Genomic DNA, 22,265 nt, shown 5'->3' on the forward strand with positions numbered 1-22,265 from the left:
AGCATACAGAATGGATATCATACTTTGCCATGAGTGCCCCTGAACCGCAAGATCTGATCAACTGAACCACATAATCGAAAGATGCATAGCGAACAGAATAATGCTTGGGAGGAATGGAATCATTGACTGATGATGATGATCCCTTAGGGTAGGACAAATGGTGTATTAGCCTGTATTCCCTCATATAAAACCAACTCAACCAAAGCACAACACTCACAACAACAGCAAATAAGCAGAACCATCCAGAGCAAAGACATACCACAACTCAGTTCTCCATTTTCTGTTCTCAATGGGCAAATGAAACATAAAAAGTCCGCATATACCTTTGAAAACCCAGTAGGAAGATACAAAGCTCTCTCAGAACATATTCCCAGGGTTGTTACATGTTAACAATATTGTCATTTCAACATTAAAGGTTGGAGTCCTTCAAAACGGGTAAGTCTACATAGATGGCATTGCTATATAGAACTATGTGCTAAGAAAGAAAGAAATATCCATGTTTCCAGTGCAAGGACATTTCCCTCTTTCCACTGGGAGCCATTGAAACCCCAGGCACTGATGTTCTCAATTCTATAAGCATGGACGTCTTTGTCCCAGGTTCTAGGAATTGATATACAGTACAACAAAGCCTCTTTGCTTTCCTTTGCTTTAAAGTTCAAATGTACTCTCAGGAAATGCAATAACCCCATAAAGAACTCTTGCATTTTTTAAAAAAGATACTATGTTCCAAGTGATGAATGATTCAAATGCGCTTTAAAGTATAATACCAGTAATATTTTTATGGGAACAAAAACATCATTTAACTTTTTTGTGTGTGCAGTTTTCAGTTGTCTGTTATCATTTATGGTGTGTGCATAGAGCACTGTCTTGACATTTCAATGGGCAGTCACTTGCAACCCTTAAAAAGAAAAACAGGCCTTCAAGCATGACAGTGTTTGATAAATTGCCAAGCGCCTGTGCCTAACACTTTCAAAGGAAAGCATGACATTTTTAAAAAATTAACTTTAAACCAAATTTCTAAGTTACCCAATGTAAGTCTGATCTCAAGTCAGATTGCCTGATTTTGTTTTTAGATCCATGCAGTCAGCCTGAAGATTGAATTCTTTCAAGCATTATGAAGGAAGATTGCCAAGGACAGTACCATGCCCAGTTAATTTCAAAACCATTGTGAAGTGTTTACAGCTTCTTTTTCTTTTATATGTTTTCCAAAGCATCCCTAACTTTGCACATCATATATGTATCTATCCAATTAAAAACATGGGTGCACTACACATACTATGCCTTGGATATACATTTTCTTCCAGATGTCAAGTTTCTTCAGTGATCAGAAAGCTTTCATGGATGAAAAATATCCTGAAATGTTGAACGTGCTAAATAGCTGCCTAAATACCCTAAAGATCCTGCCTGATCTTGGAAGCTAAGCAGGGCCAGCCCTGGTTGGTACTTGGATGGGAATCCACCCACCATTGAATACCAGGTGACTTGAGGGCATATGCACACAAATAATTGCAAGGCAAGTTAACAGTAATCCATTGTCTACATAATCTGTAAACTGTAATGCAGTTAAGAAGTTGGGACAGGATGCAGACATTTCTGAACAACCATAAATTACAATTCCCGGGATTCCTCAGAGATGGGAGAGTATTTTAGTTAAACTGGTACACATGGCCCTCCATATCCACAGATTCTTTATCCACAGATTCAATAATTCACAACTTGAAATTTTAAAAAATCCAAAAAGCAAACTTTGGTTTTGCCATTTTATATAAGGGACCACATATTACTATGTCATTATATTTAATAGGGCTTGAACATCCATGGATTGTGGTATCCAAATCCCAGTAGATACCAAGATCCCACTGTATCAAACTCATTCAAATTTATAAAGGGAACCAAAGAAAGCAGAAACCATCTGAAAATAGTTTTATACATAACTGTGAATAGAATGGTATTTGCCGGTCAATGGAGAAACCCAGAGATTCCTCCAATAGACGAATGGCTGTTGAGAACATTAGAAATGGACAAATTGATTGTCTATTTAAAAGAGAAGACAATCAAAGAGGAGGAGGACATATGGAAACCATTAATGAAATACTGTACTGAAACATGGTCGTGGGCATATAAGGTTAAATCTAATATGAATAGCAGAAGTTCAACCCCGGGGGGAGGGGGGGGCTAAATGGAAATGTATATGAAAATGACTATATATTGTTATAATATGATATTGATAAGATGTCAAATAATAAAAACTATTTTTTAAAAAAAATTATAGAGGGAACATGCTGTAAATAACTTTCTACTGTGCTTCTGGTTTTGCAGCTACTGCATCCCTACCCAAAAGAGAAATCTACCCCTCTGTAGAAGTGACACATTCTGGCCCCTTCATTTTGCCTTCTTCATCAAGCAAAGATGTTACAGTTCATGCAGGAGGAAAAACGGCATGGTCGTTGTCTTTTGATATGCCTCACACCCTCTCTATAACATCAAAACAAACAACATGCAGACCTGCAGCCTAAGTCATCTTGCCTCCTGCATCAACTGTGCCACCTTTGACTATTAAGGAAGCCACTGAGCTATGAAAGGTAATGTACAGTCAACCCTCCATATCCACGGATTCTTTATCCATGGATTCAATAATCCACATATATAAATTCTAAAAAACAAATTTTGATTTTGCCATTTTATATATGGGATATCATTTTACTATGCAAATGTATTTAATAGGACTTGAACATCCATGGATTTTGGTATTCAATGGGGAGGGAGGTGGATTTGGCTTAATCATCCACATGGCTCCCTCCACAATATTATTTTTATTTTTTGGACTTAGGAACATTGTTAAAAACTCTTGACATGACAATGTTGCAATACATTACTTGTACATATAAGTCCAACAAAAAGACAAAAGTGACTGCTGTTTTTCCCACTCATTATATCCACTTGGCAAAATATGTTGTTCAATGTACAGGTAGGAAAACAGTCTTGGAAATAATGAAGAGTGGTTCTAGAAAACAAGCTCCTGGTGCAACAGTCCAAAGGCATTGAGCAGTTATTCCATAATTTCTTCCTTATTGCATGAAAAAAAGCAGTGAGGAAAAACTAGCAAATTTACACATAGATGATGTGGACATTTAGATGCCTCCTAAAATACTGAATTTGAAGGAGGAAGATTCTCAGTAAGAACCTTGCTAAAATCAGTCTATGGATATTAACTAGCTCTTCTAAATTAGGATGTTACAACACACAACTGTGTAAATTCATCTCATTTCTAATGTACTGGTTAAGTACATTAAAACATTATTGGAGCAAAATAACATTTTTACCCAAACCAGTGATCATATAGAACTGTACTAGATCTGATTATGATATAATAAAAACAAGCCCTGTACTTGGAATATATCTCATGCATGGAGCAGGTTTAAAAAGAAGCTTACAACCCAAGTCTCTCTTCACACACTACAATATTTTGTAATGAAGACTGCGAACATAAAACTATATTAGAAAATATTGATACTGCAGGGTGCAAAACAGAACAAAAATATCCAAAATGGTAGGGACCAGGAGTGTTTGGGAATTTGGACTTTTTTGCATTTTGGAATACTTTTATACACATAATGAGATGTCCTGGAGATGGGACCCAAGTCTAAACATGAACTTCCTTTGAGTTTCATATACACCTTATACATATAGTCTGAAGGTAATTTCATACATAACATTTTGAATAATTTTGTGCATGGAACAAAGTTTGCTTACACTGAACCATCAGAAAACAAAGATGTCACTATCTCAGCCACCCGTGAAAAAAGTTTTGAATTTGGGAGTATTTCAGATTTTGGAATTCCAGATAAGGGAGACTCAGACTGTATTTATTTATCATTGGCATGGTACATACCGCCAACAAATGGCATGCTGGCAGCAATTTTAGGGTTAGGGACCATGCAGCAACCGCATGATCCCTAACCCTAATATGCCGTGACGCCGCCATTATGACATAAGCGACCATTGGTGTACTTGTTATGTCCGCCAATTACCCCCAACAAGCTGGATACTCACTTTAGCAACCTATGGAAGGATGAAAGGTTGAGTGCACCTTTGAGCCCCTGAGATCAAACTCACAACCTTGTGGCTTGCAGTACAGGCATTTAACCACTGCACCACCAGGACTTTAGTGGCCAGCTGCCTCAGGACAAAGAAACAGAAAGGCATTTTGCTTCTCCGCACACCGGTGCATTGGGTGACACCAACATCAGTGATGCCACTGAAGTCAAGTAAGTTCAAGATCAGGATAGCAGGATATGAGGAACTCCTCTGCCTATTTCCAGCAACCGTGTTAGTAAGGTCTCAGTCTCCTCTCCTTAGACGCAAGTGTACCTCTTCCTGGGTTCTCTGGGGCCAACTAAAATTGAATATTCCAAATACAATTACAATTAAGTCCTACTAACAAATTAGCAGCAATACAACTAATTATATATTGAATTTAACATGTATAAACTGTCTGCAAAGTTCCAATTAGATGCGAGTGTAGGACTTGATTGCAGGACTCTTCTGCTTCCACTGTTCAGTTATATTCCAACATTTGGATTCAAATATTAAAGATTAATATAGATATTGATGGGAGACCTAGCATGGGGTAGTGGTTTAGGTCTTGAACTACACTTGTGGAGGCTAGGATTCAACTCCCAGGTCAGGTATGAAACCCGCTGGGTCACATGCTCTCAGTCCCAGGGGAAGGTGATGGCAAGCCTCCTCTTAACAGATCTTGCCAAGAAAACTCCATGATAGGTTCACTTTAGGGTTGCCCATAAGTTGTAAATGACTTGAAGACACACGATAACAACAATAACAACAACAACAACAGCTATTGATATATACACAAAATAGAAGCAAATGCAACATAGAAATTACACTACAAAGAATTTACTCTTTTGTTCCCTCTTAAATACACAACTCAAAGTCAAAGTGAAAAGGGCCTTTCTCTTAGCCCTGGCATCTGCTGCTCTCCTTTTCCTTCTGAAAGTATAGTCCCTTTCTTAAGGTTTCTCCACCTGCTGATCCAAACCAATATTCAAACAGTGGAAAGATAATTGCACCCACAGAGATGGTACAGTACTACTTCTCATTTTTCATGAGATGACATTTCTCATATTCAAAAGTCTCAGATTTCTGTAAAAGTCTCCCACACAGTTATGTCTTAGCTTCATCAAATATAAAGTCTCTTTTAAAAATTGGCACAGATTTTTTTCCTATGTTAGCTCTGTTTCATGATTCCAGAAAATTAACAAGAAAGAAGCAGGTAAGCTTTAAATAACATTTTACAGAGCACAATAGAGCCCTCACTTTTATTCATCTGAAATCTGACAGCTTTGAAGAAATCATAACAGGCAACTGTGAGTCCAACTTTCTACCAATTTTGCTGATTTTTTTTAATCTTGAAAATTTTATTAAGTCTTTAATTAATTTATTAATTATTAAAGCTGAATTTTCAATTCATTTCAAGCTTGATTTTAAAAAAAAATACAAAGCCTCAATACATTTTCTCCCCAGAGATCAAAAGAACCAAGTTAACCTTAATAAGAGAGCCCAAATGGTATAGTGGTTTCAGCTTGGACTACGACTCTGCAGACCAGGATTTGAATCTCTGCTCTGCCATGAAAACCCACTGGGTGAGCTTGGGCAAGTCCCACTCTCTCAGCAAATGCAGGCAAATGCAAACCCCTCTGAACAAATCTTGCCAAGAAAACCCTGTGATAGGGTCACCTTATGGTCACCATAAATCAGAAATTACTTGATTTCCTTAATATAAACCTTAATTAACATTGAATAAACTTTTTCTATTTTTTACAGAGTATGATAGAGCCAAGTAAGATGTTTGATTCTTTGGTTATTGAGGGTTTTTTGTTTGTGTTTGTTTTTTTGCATAGAAGAAAAGAACCTGGTAAGCCTTAATAAACATTTTGACAACAAAGCCAGGTAAACCCTAATTTTTTCGGTCTTGAATAGGAGGGAAAATCTTTATTTTAATCTCAGCACCAAAGAGCCAGATAAATCCTTCCTTTAAAAAAAACAAAACAAATTGCTTAGATCAATTCAAAACAATTATATTTTGTCTAATCTGGAATCAGGTCCTAATCTGGAGTCAGGATTCAGAGATCTGAAGGCTGATATCTCTGATTGCCTGTAATAGGAAATACAAAACAGACAGAACCTTTGCCCTGTTTGTCAGCATTGGGTGCCACTGAGACACTGGCAGGTCTTCCACATTGCAGAAATAAAGCAGTTTGAAATCACTTTCACTCTAATGGCTCCATCCTGTGGAACCCTTGGATCTGTAGTTTGGTGAGGCATTCAGCCTGTTCTGTCAGAGCTCAGATGCTGTATCACCAAACTAAAATCCCAGGATTCTGTAGGACAAAAGTGGTACAGCTAAAATGGTGTCAAACTACTTTATTTCTGCAGTGTGGATACACCTTTAGTAGCCTATGAAGAGGGTTTATGTCTGCCCAATTGCAGACAAATAGGTGCAGCAATGTTTGTGTTATCAGCCTTTAACTTGTTTTGCTGTTCTTTTAAATATGGAACTGTCAATCACTTATATTATTTCTTGACAAATCTGGAAGAAAGTTGGAGGCAAAGTTGTCTCTTTTGATGGCATCAAAGCTACTAAATTTTAGATTAACAGACAGACTTTCCATGTGGAGAGTACCCAAATGGGTACATGCTCTACTTCCCTTTATTTCCTGTGGACCAGGAAAATGGCTTTGAAAATGACAGCACAGAGTAGTAAATCTGTAATAGTTCAAAAGGATATGTGTAGTAATTCCTGTAGAAGAGGAATCCTTCAAAAAATTTTGGAGGAAGAGGGTGATTAGTTTTCTTTTCCTTCACTTGCCACTTTTTTAAGACAATTGGTGTGAAAATGACAAATGCCCTGCTACCAGAAAGTTTCTAGGTTTCAGAAAGCTAGATCAGGGAGTCCTGATGTTTTAGAACCAGTCTGAAGTTCTTTTTAAAAAATTAAACCATGATCCATGACAGTGATGAAAGGAAAGAGGAAAAGTTACAGTCCCATCCATTAAGCAAAGCGGTTGGAGAACTCATAAAATGTGCCTTAGGATTAGAAAATGTATCTGTTAGTCATTTGGCTATTCTAAAATAGCTGTTTTTCACAGGCAGGAAATGCTAATTATGGTGCCAGTCTACCTTTCTGAAGTATAAAGCCAGCATGAAGTTTTAATGGCAATTTCACTTTGGTTCTGTTAGCTTTGCCAAAGCATTCTGAATGAGCCCAATTTTGCTCTAAACTGATGCACATTCATAACAGAAAATCATATAAGACTTTATCTTTTTCAATAGAATTGTGGCAACAGCACAGAGGAAGCCAACAAGTCTTTTTAAAACACACACACAACACACAGATAATACCTACCTTTTGCCTGATGAAGTCTACAATGGTTTCTGCTTCTTGGTCAGGAGTTTGCTGGCAGTAATTCATTTGCACTTGCAGGAAAGCAGTCCCTCCCTTTCCCCTCAAGATGTTGCTGTTGCTGCAGTAACATCAGTAGTGGCAACTGCAACAGAGTCCGAGATTTATTTTCTAGGACACTGCTTTGAAAATAAATCTTCTTCATTTAGCTCTTCTACACTAGAATAAAGGAGCAGGAGCTTTCACAACAGAGCTTCCTGCTTATTCCTGGTTGGGATAGCCACTTGCAGCCTCTCTAACATTTTTTTTAGGACATTACCATAGGAGCCCTGTTCTCGCTGCATTTGCATCAGATAATAGAAATGGAAATATGCTGGTTTCAGAGCAGCCATTATCACACTTCTTCACATGACTGGTGATGCTTCTACCATCATACTCTATTCCTGACTCCCTCTTAATCCTGCCTCCTTGCCCTATGACCTACCCAGCACGCCTTTCAGGTTATTTTATGCTTATTTTCACTTTTTGTTTTTGCATAATGCCAGAGTTTTGCTAATGTGATTTAAGTTTTAAAAGAAAATAAATAGAAAATAAATATATAAAGGGAATCATCCTGCTTGGGAATAGTAGAGGGAGGGGCACAGGGAGAGGAGGAGACACTGACACATGTGAAAACCAATTTTGCAACTGCCCTGCCAGTGACATTTAGCACCTGGAGACTAGTGTCATGTTTCCCCCATCAATGAAAAGGGATGCCCTCACCATACTTTGAGGACATAGCAACTAGGGTTGGAGGTGTCGTTTGTGCAATAAGTATTGCCAAAGCACCTTTTTCTGGATCTAATTGTGTTGTCAATGCCACTTGTAGTAATCTCGATCTCTATTAAAACAAGGCAAGAGGAGGGAAATAAAGGAAACTGTATAACATCATAGTAAACTTGCTAATTATCATTCAGATCTCATTGACACTGCAGGCAACTTGACCAATCATCCTTAAGACCTCTTCAGTGTCTTTGGTCACTATTAGCTCTGGATGTTGTAAGGCCTGGTATGAGTATACCTTCTTTTTAAAAGGAACAGTAGTCTAAAATCTTTGATGTAAACTGCAAGGATACACCTCTGCTGTTTGTGGTCCTCCTTCCCCCTTCCATAGTAGCAGAGAGGAGGAGTTAGTAAGAAAGGGATGCAAAGTGCAAGGGAGAGAAGGGAAGACATTAGGTAGAAAATCAGAAGAGATGTGATGGAACAAGAGATAATAACTTGTCCCCATTCTGACCCTTTCTAGAATGCCACAGGTGCCTAGTCTTGACTTTTAATGTAGTTGCAAGACTTCTAGGTACAGACCAGAAATCAATGGATAAATCCTTGCTGAAAGGAAGTTTTATGGGGCTAACAGAAAATTGGCAGGAAAGAGTGGTGGGCTGCTCTTGCCATCGCACAGCCTTTTCTGGTTCTGGTGGAGCTACTGGCCAGGCAGTAAAGAGAGTCTCTATGAAAGTGCTTGTACCGTTTGCAACTACGTACCTTTGTAAAAATGGATTCTCAGCTCTGGAGGCTATAACTGGGAAATATTGTGCAAGATTTGATGTCATCAAAGAATAGGGAGTTTCTCTTTCTAATATCACTCCCCATTTCAGTCGACTTGTGCTCAGAAATAAGCACATGTACCACATCAAGTATAAACACTATGTTAAGCTGGGTATTGAATTTATTGGGGGAAAAAAATGTTCTACAGTGAGGCCTCCTTATCTGTGGACTTGCCACCTGTGGATTTCAGCATCCGCAGATGGCAAGTCCCCACTTGTCCCCAATGGCAGCATGTGCACACGACCATGTCGCCATTAAAGACATCCCCCATTGTTCCTAATAGAGGCGCGACCGTGTGCATGCACTGTCATTGGGGTCAACAGGGGATGTTCCTAATGGCGGCACAGCCACATGCACAGGATTTGAACGCCCACAGATTTTGATATCCACAGGGAGGGGAGGTCCAGAGCAGATCCCCCATGGATACCAAGGTCCCACTGTAATTTTAACGATATTTCCTTATAAAATGTTAAAATATGAATATATATAAATTGACAAATGACAATATGCACACCAAAAACCGAAACCGAAATATTTGTATTCATACACTATGTTGAGCAGGGGCAGCCCAACATGTGCATGTAGATGTAAAGGAGGTTGTGTGTGTGTGGGGGGGGGGGGGGGGTTGGAGAATCACTGTCTTAAAGTATTGTCTCTTTCCTGGTTCCCTCGTAGCCTTTATTTTACTGCTTCCTACATGGTCCCAGCAAAAATCACAGGGTTAAGAGCTTAAGTATTCAGTTTCCTTGGACAATTGAGAGGCTTCAGTGTTGTGTCTGATGTAAAACACAAGTGGACTATTTGCATGAAGACCATGGCCTTCAAAACTGTCCTTATTACTTGTGAGTTCAAAATATTTTAACCTTAAAATTAATGAATATTCCATACTGTAATCATTAACTAAGTGGTTTGAAACTTGTGCCCTAAACAATGTAATTCCCTAACCTTGAGTAACTAACAAAAACCAAGAAATAGATTTTTACAAAAATCCAAAAGATATAGGCTTCGTGTAAAGAACTAGCATTGTATCCCGTTTCATTAATTACTTAATGTTAGTAAATTCTGGAATTAAGATGATGCTGAAATTCCAACTTCAGGCAATCAATTAAGTTAAAAAATAAAATTGCCACTTTGTATTAGATTAATTGATTTTAACTAATTTATCCCTATCTCTAGTTTTCCCCAGGACTGTCAACTTATTACAGAAAAACTAGTGCAGTTGGGGCCTGGCACAAATAGTAGGCCAGAAATTAATTATGGTCGGAGGGAGACTTCAGGTAAGGAAGTGACTTGGAGAAAGAAGGATCAAAGGGCAAGAGGGAAATACAAAGTTAGGTGAATGTTTCTGGATATGTGCTTTTGTGTTGTTCGGTGGATTACCATCAGTTGACCCTGAGGATCCTTGCTGCTACTGCATGCAAAAGGATGAGTTTGAGTTGCCCCCACAATTTGCTAACCCATGATCATTACTGACTAATCCAGTCCTTTTTACTTCCAAGAAGGTATGCATAAAATGAATGTTTACTGTATAGCCTTTTGCCACAGGCACTGCACACCACAGCGAGCACAAGCCCCATTACTTGCAATGGGGCTCCAGCATACACGGTTTTTGTTTTATGCGGGGTGATCCCCCGCATAAAACAAGGGCGCACTGTACATTGCTTATATTCACCTGTGGATAAGTCAACCCAGGTTTTGAGATCAATTTTTGACTAAAATTTCTAGACTTATACATGAATATATACAGTACAGTAATCTTTCAAAAGTAGTTTTTTAGTTGGATTGATTATTTAATGCTTTTTTTAAAAATCTACTTGTTTTTAACTTATATTGTAAGCCATTTTCAGTCCAGTTTTGGAAGAAAGGTGCTATATAAATCAAATATAAATAAATAGTTCATATATTTAGATTTTTCAGAGGAGGAGGGTGAATAGCAAAATATATGCGATTTGTTATCCCCAGTGACATCAGCTGCCCTTCATACACCTAGGTAACCCTAACTCAGCACCTGGAACAACAAAAATGGCAGCTGATGTCCCATGAAATGTATGCCACACTGTGAGCTAGTACAATTATTATTCCCCATTGATGCCAGTCCTTGGAAAAGTAACTTTTTCAAGCTCTCCTATTCAGTTATATTGTTTCCGCACTATCGAGGTGGAAGCAAGAATTGAGGTTACAGATTACTCTTTTATTACAGTGCTATTTTCTCCATAAATCTTTCAGTGCCCTTCCTTGTGGCCAAGATCATCTCTCTGTATTTATACCAAGGGATTTTTTCCAAATGCTGAGGATATTTGTTTGGAATTTCTTCTGCTAGAGTGTTTTAAATGCTTTTTCACTTGCTGAGTTCAAATTCATCTCTATGTAGCCACTATAACATTGTTCCTAAAACCAAGGGGCCACAGCAATGGCCAACGCCAGCTCCTAGAGAGCAAAAATGCATTCTTGTGGCTATACTATTTAACTATTTAACTAGTTTCTAAATGCAAGCTAATATTAGACCAAACACTGATCACAACGTGGGTTTTTTGGGCTATGTGGCCATGTTCTAGAAGAGTTTATTCCTGATGTTTCCTAGGTAGAAAAACTACAAAATAACAGTAGCTGGATTTTATTTTGGCAACAATGAAAATCTGAACATAATATGCTATGGAAACAAATGTATTAACTGTAAAACATTGTAAATGACACTGTGTTTGTGATGATACTGTGATGCTTAAGTGGATATTTTGATGTGTTGCTGAGGACGTGGTTGTGTTAATACATCTCAATCAAATAAATAAATACATCATTTTGTCACTTTTAAAAGTTTATGTATACAAAATTGGAATTTGGTCCTGCTTTAATCTTTATTTCTTCCCATCATTTTTGTACCTGCCTATATATCATCATGTTCAATATTTCCGTTCAAGATAACAGTAGAGGAAAAGTAAGAGGATTCCTTGATCGCGTTAACAGAAGTTAAATGGGTATTTATTTCTCTGACATTTTGCTAGAATCCAAATCGGCAGCCAGAAAAGCTAGTGTTTGTTGTGAACGTATAAAAATTGATCCCCGTAGGGGGAAATTACATTTCTAGGGGAAATCTTTAAACTACTACTATTTGTCTGATTTTTTTTTTTAAACCTTTTTATAATTTGATGACATTACAGCTCTCACTGTGGAGATAGCATGAAGAATGGAGAAACTGGAGGGGAAAAGCACAAGGTATATTCCTGCATGGTGAATCTTGGATTGGATGGCCCTTGTGGTCAGGGAGACCAGGCACCCCCCCCCTTTCCAGGACATGTCCTACATTTCAACTTTCCGTCCAGGAGGAATTTAGACATTTCTTCCATTTTGAGTATGACTAAGAAGCATGAATTTATATTTAGAGTTGTTGGCTTTTATTTGGTCTTACGTTTTTCTTGAATGCCCTACATTTTGTGGTTAGGACATCTGGTCACCCTAAAAAGTTCAGACATTATCACTTGCCCTGATTCTTTTGGACAGAGGATAAAACAAGTCAAAGTACTCATTAGGCGAGTGGTAGGAGTCCAAAGCTGTCCAGAACAATTCTTGGAGTGCATTTGAATCTAGACACTAGGCTACTTCTTCCTCTATCACACTTTTTCCTCTAAGGATATTGCATGACTGTACTGTCTGGACTAGCCTCCTCATGAATCTCTACTGTTTATGGCCTTTGGGCCATAGGCTCCCTAATGTAGCTTCTTGATCAAAATTTGAAAAAATGATAGGTGTGATCCGGGTTTTGGTGGGTGTAACAGGCATGACAGAAGTGCTTCTTCCTTTCCTTGGCAGCCCCTTGAAAATACTACTCAGTCAGGAGACCAGCTGAATGGGGTGAGCTGTGTGTAAGTTTTTCAAAACTGGATGGGGTACTTTCTGTTCACGGTAGGCACACCCAGGATCCAACCTCATAATTTAACAAAATCTGCTAATCTAAATAGCCAAAGTAATAACAGTTTAACTGGACAGAGAAAAAGCTTCCAAGGCTTTATCTGGTCACCCAAAGAGGTAATGTGCCATCGGTTGCCTCTTACAAATCCAGTTAGAAAAAGAAACATCCTTCCTTGAAACCAGTTGTTTAATTCTTCTAAAAATGCTGCAGAACCCCATAGATTCCTCTTTCGGGCTCATGTCAAACCCAAAATAATTTATCCAGAATCCAGTTGTTACAGTTGCAAAGTTTTGAGCTTCCTTTTACCTTGTTAGTGGTATCACATTCACCCGCTTGCTGGTTTTCTCATGGCAGTGATGGCAAGCAAGGTCTTGGAGATGCAAAAGTTAGGTACTTTTCCTGCACTGTATATTCCTTATATAAAACATCTTACTCCAATTGAATTTGTTCCCCAAAATAACTATATGGGACACTGCAAGAGAAGACACATAGCAATGTTGAGGCAAGGAGTCTTTTCAATTAGAGCTGTAATTCTTCCCCGAAGAAATATATGAAAGAAGCCTGCATCTGTCTTCATTTGTTCTTGAGCCAGTAGACAGAATTCACATCTATTTTAAACATAAACCTTTTATGGTTGCTACCACTAATTTTTTTTTTTACTCTATAGGGACCAATTTTTTAGTATGGGAAAGACTTCAGATCTCTGGCAGTTACTTTTACCGTCAGATAATTTCCCAGAGGTACGACCATCAGGTAGAAATATCAATAGAGCCCAGCCACGTTTGGGGGATCAGTCCCTAGCAATAATCAGCATAAATATATAGTTTATGCCTTGATCTGATATCAGCTACATTTGTTTTATGTGGCAGTACTCCGTTACTGTAGTATTTATTCTCAGGAAACCTGTTGGGATGGGCCTCCCTGCTGTACTTTGCTCATGATGCTATTATAATAATGCATGTCGTTCCAAGTACAGTCGGCCCTTCTTATACACGGATTTTTTATACACGGATTCAAGCATACATGGTTTGAAAATGTACCAAAAAAGTATAAATTTACCTTGATTTTCCATTTTTTATTAGGGACACCATTTTGCTATGTCATTATATTTAATGGGACTTGAGCATACACGGATTTTGTTATACATGGGGGATCTTGGAACCAAACCCCAGCGTATAACAAGGCTCCACTGTACCATCACAGTTAACACAGATCTACAAGAAGTAGGAACAGAAAGATTATTTGGAGTTGTGTCTTGGCTGAAAAATAGGTTTCCAAACTTTGGAAGAAAAAAAAATTGGGGAGAATAGAGTTGTAAGAATTTTGCAATTTTTACCTGGTATTCACCCATAATGAAGTATTGTTTTTTGGTGGTGGGGCGGATTATTCTCAGAAAGACAGATAGAAAGCTCTTTTTTCCTACTCAAAACCAGCAATTGTGTATAACAAAAAGTTTCACACAAAAAATTATCATGCTAAAACTAGCAGTCTTGCGCTAAAAAATAGCCATATGGTTTGTTGTGCAAGATTACAGTCATTTTTATGTAGAAAACAGCAACTGTGCATAAAAATTGACTGACTGGAAGCTGGGGATATGTTTTTGTATAAACCCTCACAATTTTCATGTACTTCCCTCCTTTATTTCTGTGCTGAATAAGTTCCCAAATGTCAGAATGTGAATACTGGGTGACAAAAAAAAAAAAAAAATCGGGGCGGATCGGGGGGGGGGGGGGGGAGGATCTGGAAATTATATCCTTACTTATGAGACTGAAAATAGTCATATATTTACATCCCTAACAAGGAGCTAGCAGTGTATCTGTTTCTACTACTGTCATCTTGAAAAAAAGTACTCATCCCTCCATATTTGCGGCTTTGATATCTGTGGCTTTGATTTGTCATGGATTTAATTAATATGTTCCCTCTAGTGATATCTAGGTCCTCTAGCGCAACTCTATGGTCAACTTTAAACTAAAAGTTGCACTGAAAGCCCTAGAGATTCCTAGAGAATATTCTACTAGGCCAGTGGTTCCCAACCTGTGGGTTGGGACCCCTGGGGGTGTCGAATGACCCTTTCATGGGGGTCACCTAAGACCATTGGAAAACATCTATTTAATTACAGTTATGAAGTAGCAATGAAAATAATTTCATGGGTTTGGGTCACCATAACATGAGGAACTGTATTAAAGGGTCACGGCATTAGGAAGGTTGGGAACCACTGTACTAGGCATTTGTAGCTCCTCCAGTGCACTTCTATGGTCAGTGTCTGACGGACATTGACCACAGAGTTGCACTGGACGACCCAGAGATTCCTAGAGAGGTGCCCTCTCAGGTAAAAACATGGTGTTTTTGTTTGCAGTTTTCCACATTCACGGGGGTCTTGTGCCCCTAACCCTAGCGAATATGGAGAGACAAGTGTATAACTAAAATTGAAAACAATTTATATATAAAACAAGAGCTCCAGGTCCAGGCTACCGTTTAACACCCCTGAAGTGACAGCAAGAGGTGGTCCAAATGAGATTCTTCAACTATTTAATGTGAATAAAAGCAGAATTAAAAGAAAACTAAATTAGAAATACATATGCTGTGGCACAGCTGCCCTTCCTTGTTCTGTATCCCAGCATGATGCTGTCGATAAAAGCCTGGATATGAAGGTAGCAGCAAAACACATCCTTTGGCAATTACAGGCTCAACTGGATAGGGAAGAGGAGAAAATCCAGTCAATATAATTGGGCAAGGAGGAATTGCAAAGAGGTGGCAGCAGATGCAGTGCAAGGAAAAGCAGAATGATGGCTATTTGGCATTGGGGAAGGAGAAATACAGCAGCAGGATGTGTGTGCAGAAGCACAAGTTAGAAGGGTGGTTGATTGCTTAGGAATATACAGGAATATTATTATGTGTATTACTACTGTTTACATATAAAGCAGCAAATGTTTTCTAACTGCTGTACAAGGATTTAAAAATAAAACAGACCCTGCCCACAGGCTTAAAATCAAACAGATATAACTTGAAAAGAAAACAGAATAGGGAGGGAAGAGAAAAGAGCAGGAACATACAAACAAAATTATCCAACTTCTTTAATTTATTCCTTAATATCACTGCTGTACAATTTTCATACATACAGAAGGAAATGCATATTGGTTACACCATGGCATGTGGATGCATCCCCAATTATAATACAGTTAAGTGCAACTCCACTTGAAAATGTACATTTTTACAACTTATACAAAGTAAAGACTGCTACTCTATTATCTGTGACAGTATAAAGCTTTGATTTATGTTAAGTTTCATTACTAAACCACTTCCTGGTTAAATACAAAATATACTAAATCATTTTAAAAGGCCCTTGTGGTACTTGGCCAATATATAAAATATGTTGTGTAAAATTTAACCTTTTTGCATTTTTAAAAAATAAGCTTGTAGCTGTAGTTAAACATATTACGGAGCTGCTAGACGGACACACTTAACAGGAGCCATTCTCTAAGTTCTTACATGCTACTGCGCATCATCAGATGAGTTTTGTACCCCGCTCTAAACATATCCCTTAGAAATAAGTCTCACTGAAAACAATGAGGCTTAATTCTTAGCAAGGTATTTAAAACAGGGCTGTAACCTTAAACCACTTTTCTTTTCTTTTTGGAAATTGCAGTGTGTGAAACAGGCAAGACCTTGTTCCAGGTAAATGGCCCAGAGTTAAATACAACTTAAGCCCAGTAAAATAAATGGGCATAAGGACTGTATGCTCTTTTTTGGGAGTGTGGTCAATTATGTTCAGGATAAATTTGTAGTGTACTGCTGCTTCATTTAAAGAGACTACAGAACAATTTGCTGGAAAGATAAACGGCATTCCTTCTATAAAGTAAAATGGAATGCTATCCAAGACGTGTTGACTATCTACATTTTCATGGGCAGAGTGTTACCAACTAGTACAGGCATATTTTTCACAAGATGAATCCGAACATTACACGTTAACTTTTATTACTTCACTGTATGCTTTGGCCCACAGACTGTTTTCTTGTTAACAGCCATATCAAAGGGGGGAAAAACAAGCATTTCCTTATTGCCACCCCTATTACAAGAATGGTTTTGATTTATAACCTCCTTAAAAATATACATTTTACAATCCTAGTACCCCAACAAAAGGTGACACAGAATAAATAAATGTTTTCATGGCCCTATTCTCCTCTGATTTAGAAACTACCTGTTGTAAGCCCTTTCTTTTTTAGATTTTTCCAGTGCTTTGTCCATGGTTTTCTCATTTTCTCCCCTACATTTTGGACAGTACCACTTGCCCTTTGGTTTATGATTGAGTCCCACACATGAGAAGTGAAACCATTCGATTGGACACTCATCATTATCACAGCCTATCATTTCTCCATAGGAGACCTGATTACAGAGGCAATAGGTTGGCTCATTGGGGTCAATAGGGAGGTCTGCTGGGGAAGCCTCTCTCTCTGCTTTGGCCTTAGATCTCTTCTTTTTCTTGGAGGTTTTTGCTTTCTTTTCCTTTGGAGTTCCTGAGGTGATATCGTCATGATCATGATTATTGGACGCATTCTCCCGGTTTTCGTTATTTCTTTGCCTCCTGGATCGTTTGTTGTTTGGCTTCTCGGCTTGACTGATTGTCTCATTCTTTGACTTATCTTGATTAGCTTTGCCGCTGTTTCCAGTGGTGTCATTAGTCTCTTGGCAAGTCTCAAACAGTTCTCCATGACTGTCAAGTTGCCTTGTTCTGTTCTCAACAAGTTCTACCATTTGGCTGACAATCTGAATCTTTTCATCTCCCAGCTCTTGACTCCGGATCAGTGCTCTCTGTATACAGTGCAACATCCTCCTCTTCTGTACTGCATCCGTCTCCCGTTTGAATTTTTCATAATAATCATCCAGTTCTTTTAGAATCTCTGTGAAGGAAGGATACGACATGTTATTTATTAGCCTTATCTGTAACACAGCAAAACAAAAGTTTTGTCAGAGATTTGGCCAAGGGGAAAATTTTCCAAAGCCTCTCACAGTCTAACTAAAGCTGTGATTTTAAGTACAGTGGTACCTCGGGTTACGAAATTAATTCGTTCCGCGGCCGCTTTCGTAACCCGAAAAGCCTTCGCAAGCCGAAAACCCATAGGCGCTAATGGGGAAAAGCCGCGATTTCGTGTGAAATAGCGCCGAAAAGCACCAAAAAATTTTTCGTAACCCGAAAAAACATTCGTAAGCCGGAACAGTTTTTTTGAATGGGTTTTTTTCGTAACCCGGAAATTTCGTAACCCGCGCATTTCGTATCCCGAGGTACCACTGTACAGTCACTTGAAAGCAAGATGAACTTAAGAAATATATTGACCTGGTCCCACAGGAATGTAGTTGTATCTTGAGATTTTTTGCAGAGGTTCTAGCCCACATCAGCTGAAGTCTAGTTCAGGACTATGATATATGCCATGGTATCATAACCATGATATGACTGAGGCTTGGGACATGAAAAGTTCTTTCCCTTGTATCTGAAGCAAGCAATGGCTGTGCTTCTCCGGAGCGGCTTTGGGACCTGCTCACTTTGAATGAATGCTTTGTTTGCATTCTGTTCATTTCCCTTCTGCAGCGTAACAAATTATTCCTGTTTCCATTTTGCCTCTGGCAGTTTTAGTCGTATTTTTGATACAAATTTCTATTTCTTAGGTGCCCTTTTTATCTTTTCTTAATCGACATGGCAAGAAAACATGTGTTAAGCACAGCTATATTTAAATTATGTTTCATTGTGCAGTATTTAAGTGTCCATAGGAAGGCAGCTTTATTTTGAAGCAAGCCTAATTGAAAACAGTGGGAACGTCTTCCGAGTAGACAATGAAGGACAATCTTATATATGCCTATTCAGAAGTAAATCCCCTTGAATCCAGTGGGTCTTGTTGGCAGCCGAAATTACGTTCAACCAGTTTCTCTCACATGGTGGCTATTAGGACTAATTCCCACTTTTTAAAGGCCTGTAGTCCTCCTCTCAGCCTAGGGTTGCCACAGTGAAAAATGGAAGGGCTCCTGTACTTTTTAAGGTGGTGCAAAAGAGGGAATGTCAGCAGGTGTTGCTTTCCATACAGCAGCCATTAAAGGTACAGAAGCCCTCCCCAGTTTTCACTCTGGCCCATACTGGAGAGGAAAGGGATCACAGAAATTGCTAGCAAAGTAGCTTAAGAAGGCCATAAGTCTTGCCCCCTTTTAAGGCCTTCTATGCAGTGGTTTCAGTGGTTTGACTATGACTCTGGAGACCAGGGTTCAATCCCTAGCTTGGCCATGGAAACCTATTGAGTGGCCTTGGGCAAGTCACACTCTCTCAGCCTCAGGGGAAGGCAATGGTAAACCTTCTCTGAACAAATCTTGCCAGGAAAACTCCCCATGATAATACAGTGGACCCTTGTTATAGGCTGGGGTTTGGTTCCAAGATCCCCCGTGGATAACAAAATCCGTGGATGCTCAAGTCTCATTAAATATAATGACATAGCAAAATGGTGTCCCCTATAAAAAATGGAAAATCAAGGTTTGATATTTGAAATTTATACTTTTTTTGAACATTTTCAAACTGTGGATGTTTGAATCTGTGTATAAAAAATCAGTGTATAAAGAAGGGCCGACTGTAGATTCACCTCAGGGTTGTCATAAGTCAGAAATGACTTGAAGGCAGCTAACAAGAAGAGTCCTTCAGAAACCCCTTGCCTTATCCAGAATCCCAAAATATGCCAAAATACACCCAAAACTTTTTTCATGGGTGACTGAGGGAGGGACACCTTTGCTTTCTGGTGCCTCAGTGTACAGACTTTGACGCAGGACCAAAGGGATTAAAAGTATTGTACGCAATGAACTGCAGGCTATGTGTTTGAGGAACTTAAATGAATGTCGTGCTTACAGTTAGGTCTCATCTACTTTGTATTTGTATGTATTTTTTGTGCCTTGATTGCTTAATTAGATTTTATTCTAGCATGGATGGGGGTGATGTGTGTTTTAGCTGTGTGTTGTATGTTATGCTGTTTTTTACTCCTTGTTGTAAGTATTATTATTACTATTATATTTGCAGGAACCTGTAGAGGTTTGCTCCTGTCTTTTGTGGCCTGTCTCCCTCATACAAAATGCTTGGGACAGGAAGCGTATTGGACTTCTGAATTTTTATCCTATTCAGAAATCCCAAAGGCTTCTGGTCCCAAGCATTTGGGATGAGGGAGACAAGCCACAAGGGACAGGAGCAAACCTCTACAGGTTCCTGTGGAGGTAAGACTGGGCTCCATGACTGGCCAAACTGAAAGCAGGGGGAGGGGCGGCAAAGCGCTGGCCCCGCCCCTTTCCCAGCGGCAACCTTCAGTCGCAAGGCCGAAAGGGCGGGGCTGATAGAGGGGAAAAAAGCACTCTGCTCTTCCCCCTCTTCCCCCCTCCCGCGCGCGACGGCGTCATCTACAGTTCCGAGGGGCGGAGCAAAACTCCAGGGAGCGGGAAGGGGAAGTCTATGCCCCGCCCCCTTTGTCAAGCGGGTCCCCAGACCCCGCCAAAAGGCATTGGTGGAGGCTCCTGTTTGTCAGCTCCTCAGCCAGCTTTTGTCCCGCCCACTCCTCTTGAAGGGAGAGGAAGCCACGCCCCTTTCCCTCCCGCAGGAGGATGCCGAGTTTACGGGCTCCATTGTTCTTAGAAAGGAAGTGGGGCGTTAAAGAGTGCGAGTGTACGCGCGCTCTCGAGGGCGGGCGCGCTCTCGTGTGGTTTCCTCCCCCCCTTTCCTCTACATCCGTCTTCAACCGAAACGCGATAACCCGAATCCAACCAGCTTGGCCAATCAACTCCTATGAAGTCCACTTACAGCCCGCCTCTGTTGAAACCGGCCAATCAGATGGGAAAACACGCCAATAGCCCGCCCTCTCGCTAAAGAGCATTCCTCACCAATCATAAGGGAAAGCCCCAACCGAATCTCCGCCTCTTTTAGTACCCGCAAGCCAATCAGGCGCTGAACACAGAACGATGGGCAGCCCTCGTTTTTCACACCGACCTGTCAGTCACCGTGAGCTTCCAGCAACTCGGGAAGCCAACCCTCCACTAAACAGCAGACAGGGCAGTTCGAACTATTACAACAAACCTCCCCCCTGCTGCTTTAAGCCCCGCCCCTTCCACCATTCGGTTTTGTCGGCGTCACTAGGAGGCCGAACCTCTGTGGAAAATTCAGGGGAACGAATCATTGCGCAGGAGGGCGGGGCCACAGCGGTTTTCATGAGGGAAGTTCCAACCAATAGCGGAGCTCGGGGGCGGGGCTAACACAATGACGGGAGGGTATAAAAGCAGCTGTGACGGCGCCTTTTACTCTCTTTGCTAGAGCTCAGGCGCAGAGGCGCCTCCCTCTAGCGCAGTCGAGTGCTTACAGCGGGTTGAAATGCCCGCCCTTGTCCTTTAACAGTGTTCCCCCTCCCTTCTCGACCGGCCATTCACACCCTCAACTTAAACCCACACATCCCCCTCTTTATTCAGTCCCCCCATTTCCTCCTCCTCCTCCTCCACCGTTTACTCAACGACATCTTTAAAAACTCCTCACTCCACACAGAAGGTGCCTAGTACTTGCTGCTTTCCCCTCAGAACAACCCCCGCTTCCTTCACAAAAGCCTCGCCGTTCGAGGGGGAGGAAAAAAGGGGGCGAGTTTCAAGTGCTCTTTTGAAGGTGTCACCTCCACGTCCAGACGGAGCACTCTCCCCAAACCCCTTTCGCCTCAGCCTCCTTTTTTACCTTTCATCGCAGCACTATACTAAGCGACAAAGGACCTTTCTAAGCCCTCTCTGCGCTCACTAAAACCACCACCATGTCTTTAGCTTGCGGGGCCGGCTGAGGAGAATATGAGGGAGAGAGAAACACAGCCATAATAGTTTTAAGGAGAAGGAAGGCAGGGGGGAGCCCTCAGTAAGCAAGCACCACAGCCCCAGCCCACACAGCATTTTATATAATCTATTCCCCCACGCTCCCCTCCCCATTTAAGAAGCAAATCCCATTGAAGAATAACGAGGGATGAGGATGATAATAAAAAAGAGGGCACGAAGAAGGCAACAAGCCCACCCCTTTTCCCCCTTCTCAGTCTGATCCACTCTCCCTCCCTTCTTTACTAGCACCCTCTTTCCTACTACATCAGCCATGGCGAAGAGGAGAAATCCCTCAATGTTGTGGGTGTTAATAGTCGCCCTCCTTCCTCTCCCTGGAGCCCAGATAACACAAAACACACACAACACAAACACACACACTCTTCTCTCTCTTTCCCCCATTCCTTCCTTCTCTTTCTTTCCCCCTTCCTTTTCTCATTCTTCCCTCTTTCTTCCCCCCCTTCCTTCCTTCTTTCCCAAACCAGAGAAAGAAGCAGCAGC

General features: G+C 40.3%; 1 protein-coding gene across 3 annotated transcripts in view; it reads right to left on the bottom strand.

Moving 5' to 3' along the window:
* Positions 1 to 15,970: 15,970 nt before the first annotated feature.
* The window catches only part of ING1 (inhibitor of growth family member 1), a 7,723-nt gene continuing 1,428 nt past the window's right edge, over positions 15,971 to 22,265 (bottom strand). Inside the window, exons 1-2 of one of the 3 annotated variants that reach the window (XM_042460572.1) lie at positions 20,808 to 21,362; positions 15,971 to 17,812 (exon numbers count right to left, since the gene is read on the bottom strand). In XM_042460572.1, coding sequence (XP_042316506.1) covers positions 17,109 to 17,812; positions 20,808 to 20,814 — 711 coding nt within the window. In that variant the 5' untranslated portion in view covers positions 20,815 to 21,362 and the 3' untranslated portion in view covers positions 15,971 to 17,108. Of the gene's footprint in view, positions 17,813 to 20,727; positions 20,749 to 20,807; positions 21,363 to 22,265 lie in introns of those variants that run through there. The other 2 variants (XM_042460574.1, XM_042460571.1) reach the window with 2 other exon arrangements.

Source organism: Sceloporus undulatus, chromosome 3, assembly GCF_019175285.1.
Source record: "Sceloporus undulatus isolate JIND9_A2432 ecotype Alabama chromosome 3, SceUnd_v1.1, whole genome shotgun sequence".
NCBI classification, from domain to species: domain Eukaryota; kingdom Metazoa; phylum Chordata; class Lepidosauria; order Squamata; family Phrynosomatidae; genus Sceloporus; species Sceloporus undulatus.